Here is a 9,183-nt window from a genome sequence, read left to right as displayed (position 1 = left end):
CCTAGAACTAAATGGAAAGGAAACCCCTAACTTTCCACACACCTAAGAAACAAAAGGACCAGAGGCTACTCCCTTTGACCTTTTTCTGTGAGGCAGATGGGAAATTGGCTGTCCTCAATGAATCAGACTGATTGCAGGCCAGTCTTTGTTTGCATTAAAGTATAACTTTGAGACCGGGCGTGGTGGCTCACGCCTGTAATCCCAGCACTTTGGGAGGCTAAGGCAGGTGGATCACCTCAGGCCGGGAGTTCGAGACTGCCTGACCAACATAGAGAAACACTGTCTCTACTAAAAATACAAAATTAGCCAGGTGTGGTGATGCATGCCTGTAAACCCAGCTACTCGGGAGGCTGAGGCAGGAGAATCGCTTGAAACCAGGAGGTGGAGGTTCAAGAACCAAGATTGCTCCATTGCACTCCAGCCTGGGCAAGAAGAGCGAAACTCTGTCTCAAATAAAAAAATAATAAATAAAATAAAATAAAAAAAGAAGAAGAAGTATAAGTTTGTAACTTTACCCTAGCCTCTGATTGGGTGCTTTTTGCTGCAACCAATCAGACTGATTGCAAGCTGCCCCTTTATTTACATGAGATGAGCATGAAGTGATCAATAGGAAACTTCTAGAGGGTATTTGGACCCAAGAAGATTCTGTATCAGGGCCCTTGAGCAGCTGCTTGGGCCACTCCTGCGCTGTGGAGCGTACTTCTTCTGTTGCTTCATTCTTTCTTTGCTTTGCTGGGCGTTTTGCCCAATTCTTTGTTCAAAATGCCAAAAACCTGGACAACTTGTAGTCACAACCCTCTGGTGGTAACATGATTTCCCTTCATTACCAATCATAACCACCTTCTAATTCTTCTGGGGTTTTTGCTGGTTTTTAGTTTCCTTCATTACACTCATTTATTTCTTCCTTCTGAGGTGTCTTCCGGTTTAGACTGGGGGAGGCAGACTGTGCCACTTTGCCATCATGTTAGGGGACCATAATTATGTCCCTTTCACGACTCAGCCTACCTCAGGGTTGTTGAAGCTTTGTGTTTCCCGTTGTCTAGAGCAGAAGATACTCTTTCTTCATAGTAGTAGTCCAGAAATGAAGATGTTCAACCTGAAGAACTACAGGCAGAATATAAAAGCAAAGGAAACACAAAGCAATATATACGCACAAAAGAGAACAAAATAGGCATTTTACTGAAAGATGTTGAAATGTACTTTCAATATGCTTGTATTTAATTTTACAGTCATTTGGGAATCTTCTTAACCCTGGAAATGAAACAAGAAAATTAACCTCATTATGAATTGCTTTAAACACTTTTGTGGGAATATAGGTGAGTCATAGGGAAAATAAAAGTGCCTCCAGAACTCACAAAGTTAAACTAGTAAAATCTGTATGTAATCCTTTTGTTTGTTTGTTTGTTTGTTTGTTTTTGAGACAGGGTCTCCTACTGTCACACAGGCTGTAGTACAGTGGTGCTGTCTCAGCTCACTGCAACCTCTGCTCCCCAGGCTCAAGCAATCCTCCCACCTCAGCCTCCCAAGTAGCTAAGACCACAGGGGCACACCACCGCACCTGGCTGTTTTTTTGTACTTTTGGTACAGACTGGGGTCTTGCCATTTTGCCCAGGCTGGTGTTGAACTCCTGAACTCAAGCATCTAAGTTCAGGAGTTCCTTGGCCTCCCAAAGTGCTGGGATTACAGGTGTGAGCCACTGTGACTGGCCTGTAATCCATATACGTAAAGTTACCATAAAGGTGACAGAATGCCTCGAAGACCCAAAATCAGGAAGAAAAGGACTTGGCAATACCTTATTACTTATTAGATAGTATTCTTATACCTAAAGTTAGAACATGGCTTAAATATTGATAATTAATGATGGTTATTTCCAAGGATAGACCCGTCTGTATTTTTTAAATTTTCGGTGAACATGCATTACTTATGTAATTGGAAAAAACTGAATATTATTTTAATGGAATTTTCATAGGAAAATAATTATATAAATATACAAAGTACTGCAAAGATATTTGGTGTAGCATTGTTTGCAATGTAGGAAAATATCCAAATTTCTATCAGTAGGAGAACAATTCAATAAATTACGATATATCTATACAATGGGCCAGGTGTGCCTGTAATCCCAGCTACTTGGGAGATTAAAGCAGGAGGATCACTTGACCCCAGAAGTTCGAGGTTACACTGAGCTATGATTGTGCCACTGCACTGTAGCCTGAGTGACAGAGCAAGACCACATCTTTAAAAACAAACAAAAACTACAGATATACAATGAATATCATGCAACCAACAAAATGATGATGTAGCTCTTTTAGCATAGAAAAATTTCAAAGATGTACTGTTTAATGAAACATATAGTAGGTTTTTTAAATTTTATTTTATTTTTTATTTTGAGGCACAGTCTTTGTTGCCCAGGCTGGAGTGCAGTGGCGTGATCTCGGCTCACTGAAACCTCTGCCTCCCAGACTCAAGCCATTCTCATGCCTCAGCCTCCTGAGTAGCTGGGACTACAAGTGTGTGCTACCATGCCCAGCTAATTTTTTATATTTTTAGTAGATACAGGGTTTCACCAAGTTGGCCAGGCTGGTCTCAAACTCCTGGCTTCAAGTGATCCACCTGCCTCAGTCTCTCAAAGTTCAGGATTATAGGCATGAGCCACCACTCCTGGCCTCAAAGTAGGTTTTAAAACATATCCAGGCCGGGCACGGTGGCTCATGCCTGTAATCCCAGCCCTTTGGGAGGCCAAGGCAGGTGGATCACCTGAGGTCAAGAGTTCAAGACCAGCCTGGCCAACATGGTGAAACCTTGTCTCTACTAAAAATACAAACAAAATTAGCTGGGCGTGGTGGCATGCACCTGTAGTCCCAGCTACCTGGGGAGGCTGAGGAGAATCGCTTGAACCCAGGAGGCAGAGATTTCAGTGAGCTGAGATTGCACCACTGCACTCTAGGATGGATGACAGATGGAGACTCTGTCTTGAAAATAAATAAATAAAAATAAAATAGTAAACTGGAAATAAGAGTCTGCAGAGATTTAGCATGAGTAAGAAGTGGTTAGGTCAGAAGGATATCTGACACTTGAAGCTAGTAATGGAATGTAAGGAAAGTGAAACTTAAAAATTTATGTATTTCATCCCAAGGCCCTATAATCATTAAATTAGCAATATTATCCCTCAAAATAACCTAAATTAATTAGTTTAATCACTATAAAAGGGAAAATGGGAGACCAGAAAAAATGTTGCTTTCTGATTATAACCTATGAGTCATGCTTATTCAACTTAATTGTTACATTTGGTTTAATAATTTTTTTTCCATAAACTTATGCTCATGATATATGACTTTATACTGTATGCATCAAATAGTAATATTTTTCCTAATGTTTTGCTGTATTATAGAAGTTTAAATGTCTTATTTTATGGTGTCTGCCACCTGGACAAATTTGTGAATTAATACTACTTATTTTTTTTGAGACAGAGTCTCACTCTATTGCCCAGGCTGGAGTGCAGTGGCACAATCTGGGCTCACTGCAACCTCCACCTCTTGGGTTCCAGCAATTATCCTGTCTCAGCCTCTGAGTAGCTGGGATTACAGACGTATACCACCATGCCCAGCTAATCTTGTATTTTAGTAGAGACAGGGTTTCACCATGTTGGCCAGGCTGGTCTGAAACTCCCGACCTCAGATGATCCACCCACCTTGGCCTCCCAAAGTGCTGGATTTACAGGCATGAGCCACCGCACCTAGCCTAACACTACTTCTTACTTCAGGACTTAGATTTCACCAAAATAAATCAGACTGCTTCTGTGAACTCTTTAAGATTAACAAAAGTTCAATTTTCTAAATTCCTGATTTTGAATATTAAATAATTATCTGTCCTGAAAAAGTTAACGCAGACTCCAAAGCCCTTATTTCCTCTGGAATAATTTCCAGTGGTGTAAGTGAGAATCTGGTTCAACAGATTTTGGAAATGTGGAGTCATCTCTTCAGTATATCCTAGGAAATAAACACCTACTTTACCCAATTTGGGTCTAGATATGATAATTGCACTTAAGGTCATGTCACTGAATCATAATATGGAGAAAAGCATTCTACAGTGGTCTTTCTGGTATTTCTATTAGCAAATCCCTAAGGATAGAATTAAAAATGGACCTATCTAGTGTTAGATTAGGTTCATGGTATTATAATTGGTTTTTTGTTTGTTTTATATTACTCAGTGATGACATCTACAGGCCTATGATGAGAAACACTAACAGACTAATGCTGAATTTACCTGTACTATTTTATGACTGGTGTCAGTCTAACCTCATACCAAACATTACTTTTGGTTGATGTAGTACCAATTTCTCCTGTACGTGGTGCTACAGGAGAAAGTCAAGTTAGGGAACCAAAAGGTTTATGATCAAAGGCCCAACTACCAGAGTGCTTCCAGTCCATAACTTACTGTGACTGGAGGGATGCAAGAGATTTTCGGAAGGTAGACTGCACCTCTAACTGAAGCAGCCTGGGAATATCTGGGTACCCACCCAGCTGGGCCCAGAGTGAATGCATAGATGTCTTCTCTGCTATTGGGTAGCTTGAAGTGGACAGATCAACATTCCAGATGGGCTGTGTCTGGTCCTCTTGTTGTCTACAGAATCAGAGAGCATAAGTTGGGAATGCCAAATTCTCCTGAGCTCCATAGCCCATCAAAAATATATCTTATTCTCCCTTCTTCACTACCACCTCATCCCGTAATGCCCTCCCCTTGCACTGACCAGCATTAGCTATGCCCACTCTGACAGAGAGATGGATGAAAAAGCAGAATTTGCTGAGTTACCAAAGCTGCATTTTCATGACTTCACCTAGTAATCCATTTTACAACTACCATTTTAGCTTCATGGTGTAGAGAGACCACATAACTTTCCCCCTTCCTTCCCAAAGCTCCTGCCTCCTTAAAAAAAAAATAGAAGAAAAAAAGAAGATAATGCTTCTAAGTTTTTTTATTAACTATTCTTAAAAGAATGAGTTTTTTAGTAAGAAAGACTCTACTTTATTTTTAGAGGAACTCAAAATCCAATGTTAAATATTTAAGTAGAAATATATGCCAACTTAGCTAAGGGAATTAATACTCCTTTTTTTTTTTTTTTTTTTTGAGACAGTTTCACTCTTGTTGCCCAGGCTGGAGTGCAATGGCACGATCTCGGCTCACCGCAACCTCGGCCACCCAGGTTCAAGTGATTCTCCTGCCTCAACCTCCCGACTAGCTGGGATTACAGGCATGCGCCACCACGCCAGGCTAATTTTGTACTTTTTTTAGTAGAGCTGGGGTTTCTCCATGTTAGTCAGGCTGGTCTTGAACTCCCAACCTCAGATGATCCACCTGCCTCGGCCTCCCAAAGTGCTGGGATTACAGGCGTGAGCCACCGTGCCCGGCCTAATACTCCTTTAGACTCTCCATTGCACCATTTGATAACTGTGAAGAAAGGGAAGTTCTTGGGCAGGGAAAAAAAATTAGGTCCCACATATCGTCCAAACAAAGTTTAATATCAGTCTTTCTAGCACATACCTAGATTTCTTGAATATGTCAGAGGTTCTGTCTTCTTCCACTAGTAATTTTAAGAATGGCTTCTGAACAAATGTGGTAGCGGCAGGTATCTGCTTTTCTTCGATGATTAAGGGGATAGGTTGACTAAGATTCAATTCATATATCTTTTTGAGCTATAAAAAAATAGATCAGAAAAAGGAAACCATGAAAAGAGACAGAATCTTTAGAAGAGTCTTCAGAGCTGGCCCTACACTAAACTGTGACTCCTCCTTTTCCATGGATTTGCAAATCCTTTCCCTACTCCACCCACCTCCAACATGCGTCATTTCAAGAGGTGGCAGCTCTGCTACATAAAAACCTTGGTCCTACTTAAGCTCAAATCCTGGTCCTCTCATTTTCTTGCTGTGAGACTTTGGGATAGTTGCTTATCTACACTTCTTTCTCCTCATTTCTAAAACAGGGATAATAACACAGAGTGGTTGCGAGAATTGTAAAACACAGTGTATATGGAAGCACTTTATAAATTGTGAAGCAGTATGCAACTGTAATGATAGCCAGCATTTACTAAATACTTACTGAATGTCAGACACTGAACTAAGCCCTCTCCATATATTAGCTGATTTGGTATTTGTAATAACCTTATGCGGTATGTGTTATTATTACCCTTGTCTTACAGCAGGAGAATCTGAGGCTCAGAAAATGTAAGCAGCTTGCATAAAGTCACTTAGCTAGTATGTAGCTAGGCTGATTTGAACCCAGACAATCTGGTAGCGGAGCTAGCCATCTTGAGCACCACGCTGATTCACTGCAAAGTATTCATTTATATTTAACCTCTTATCCCTTTTGCTTTTTTTGTCTCCTTTCTCCAAGCCTTGATACCCATACCTCATCCTCTGGATTCTGGCTTCCCTGGCCCCAGACCCTTATTCCTCCTCTGAAATGCCCTAGGCATTGTGATTCCTGTTAGACAACGCATGTTGCTGCCAACCCATCTTGCTTTACTCTACGTACATTGGCCATATTTGCCAAATCAAAAAAAGGAGCATATTCATTTTTTTTTTACAAAGAGCTGTAATATTTAAAATATAACTGTTCTGGGCCGGGCGCAGTGGCTCACGCCTGTAATCCCAGCACTTTGGGAGGCTGCCGTGGGCGGATCACTTGAGGTCAGGAGTCCAAGACCAGCCTGGCCAACATGGTGAAACCCCGTCACTACTAAAAATACAAAAATTAACCAGGCATGGTGGCGGGCACCTGTAATCCCAACCACTCAGGAGGGTGAGGCAGGAGAATCACTTGAACCCAGGAGGCGGAGTTTGCAGATCACACCACTGCACTCCAGCCTGGGTGACACAGTGAGAACTTGTCTCAAAAATAAGTAACTAAATAATAAAATAAAATAAAATAAAATAAAACAGTTCTGGAAAATTTATATGTTTGACTTGGATGATAATTTGGATTAGAATCTGATGAGAAGCCTCTCTGTACCTTCCAAAGTAGTAAGTAAACTAATCTTATAAACTAATTGACGCTGAGAGAGAAGGATATACAGATATAAAATGTTTCTAGAACCACTGCTTGTAATATTTATTATTAGAACTCAGGCCAGGCATGGTGGTTTACACCTATAATCCCAACACTTCGGGAGGTCGAGGCGGGTGGATCACCTAAGGTCAGGAATTCGAAACCAGCCTGGCCATCATGGTGAAACACCATCTCTACTAAAAATATAAAATGTAGCTGGGTGTGGTGGTGGGCACCTGTAATCCCATCTATTCAGGAGGCTGAATCAGGAGAATCGCTTGAACCCAGGAGGTGGAGGTTGCAGCAAGTCAAAATAGTGCCACTGCACTCCCTGGGAGACAGAGCAAGACTGTCTCAAAAAAAAAAAAAAAAGCCATTTGAAAGATGGAGGCAGAGATTGGAATTATGTGGCTACAAACTGAGGAATGCTAAGGATTGCCCATAGCCACCACAATCTAGGAGAGAAGCATGCAACAGAATGCCCTCTCAGAGCGTCTAGAAGGAACCAACCCGGCAGACACCCTGATTTCACTAACTTCTGGCCTCTAGAACTGTGAGAGAGTAAATTTCTGTTGTTTTAAGCTGTGAAGTTTGTGGTAATTTGTTACAGCAGCCCAGGAAAGTAATATAACATAGTGTCTCCAAGTAAATGTCATTTACAAAGCTTGCCACTTTCACATTTTTACAACATGCTGGAGAGAGGGAGTGGAAAGCAAGTTACCTGGTTGAATACATGTATCATTTTCTTCAGGCACTGATTCCGTTTCTGCCCTAGAGACTTCTGCTTCTCAGTCCAGACCTGCATCACCTTTTTCCCGTAGTCATCAAGTCTGCTCAGCATCATGTGGAGGTTCCTGGCCTCATAGCCTTTCCCAGTATTTTGGATGGCTTTTAGTCGTTTCATTATGTTGTTCCTTGAAAAGATTAATAAGAATTAGAATGATAATAGTTTCAGACCCTACTTCAGCAAACTTGTCCTCAGTTTCTTTTTTTTGAAACGGAGTTTCGATCTTATTGCCCAGGCTGGAGGTACCATGGCGCGATCTTGGCTCACTGCAACCTTCGCCTCCCGGATTCAAGAAATTATCCTGCCTCAGCCTCCCAAGTAGCTGGGACTACAGGCATGCACCACCACGCCCGGCTAATTTTTGTATTTTTAGTAGAGATGGGGTTTCTCCATGTTGGTCAGGCTGGTCTCAAACTCCTGACCTCATGATCCACCTGCCTTGGCCTCCTAAAGTGCTGGAATTGCAGTCGTGAGCTGCTGAGCACGGTCTATTTTATTTTATTTTATCTTATCTTGTCTTTTTTATTTTATTTTATTTTTCTGATACAGAGTCTAACTCTGTTGCCCAGGCTGGAGTGCAGTGGCATGATCTTGACTCACTGCAACCTCTGCCTTACGGGTTCAAGTGATTCTCATGCCTCAGCCTCCCAAGTAGCTGGGAATACAGGTGTGCACCACCACGCCCAGCTAATTTTTGTATTTTTAGTAGAGATGGGGTTTTGCCATGTTGTCCAGGCTGGTCTTGAACTCCTGACCTCAAGCGATCCTCCTGCCACAGCCTCCCAAAATGTTGAGATTACAGGAGTGAGCCACTATACCCGACCTGTCCTCAGTTTCTTTCAATTCTTTCATCATCCCCAGTAAGCAGAGAAGGATGGGAAGCTTGCTTAATAAGACTTTAATCCAGTTCCTATGAACAAACCTTCAAAAATCTATATGATATCAAAATTTTCATTAAGTCTTTACCAAGTTTCCAGTGTTAAAATAGTGTTGCTTACAATTATTTTAATATATTTTAAAAGTTATGCCAGGTGAAGTAGCTCATGCCTGTAATCCCAGCACTTTGGGAGGCTTAGGTGGGAGGATCGCTTGAGGCCAGGAGTCTGCAACCAGCCTGGACAATATAGTAAGACTCCATCTCTACAAAACAAAAATAGCTGGGCATGGTGGCACATACCTGTAGACACAGCCACTCAGGAGGCTGAGGCGAGAGGCTTGCTTGAACCTAGGGAGTTCGAGCCTGCAGTGAGTTATGATCACGCCACTACATTTGCCTTTTTGTTAAGGGCAAGACTCCAGCTCTTAAAAAAATAGTTAAATGTGGCTATTTGTAATAAAAATTACCTTAGGGAGCC

At 41.6% G+C, this 9,183-nt stretch overlaps 1 protein-coding gene across 1 annotated transcript in view; it reads right to left on the bottom strand.

Annotated features, from left to right (window-relative positions):
* Window positions 1-1,158: 1,158 nt before the first annotated feature.
* The window catches only part of FAM186A (family with sequence similarity 186, member A), an 80,917-nt gene continuing 72,892 nt past the window's right edge, over window positions 1,159-9,183 (bottom strand). Inside the window, exons 7-10 of the mRNA XM_011965137.1 lie at window positions 7,763-7,955; window positions 5,539-5,690; window positions 4,435-4,620; window positions 1,159-1,251 (exon numbers count right to left, since the gene is read on the bottom strand). Coding sequence (XP_011820527.1) covers window positions 1,230-1,251; window positions 4,435-4,620; window positions 5,539-5,690; window positions 7,763-7,955 — 553 coding nt within the window. The 3' untranslated portion in view covers window positions 1,159-1,229. The remainder of the gene's footprint in view (window positions 1,252-4,434; window positions 4,621-5,538; window positions 5,691-7,762; window positions 7,956-9,183) is intronic.

This window comes from Mandrillus leucophaeus, unplaced genomic scaffold, assembly GCF_000951045.1.
Source record: "Mandrillus leucophaeus isolate KB7577 unplaced genomic scaffold, Mleu.le_1.0 Scaffold118, whole genome shotgun sequence".
In the NCBI taxonomy this organism is placed as follows: Eukaryota; Metazoa; Chordata; class Mammalia; order Primates; family Cercopithecidae; genus Mandrillus; species Mandrillus leucophaeus.
Note: the sequence above shows the minus strand (reverse complement) of the source record. Positions and strands in the feature narration are given on the sequence as shown.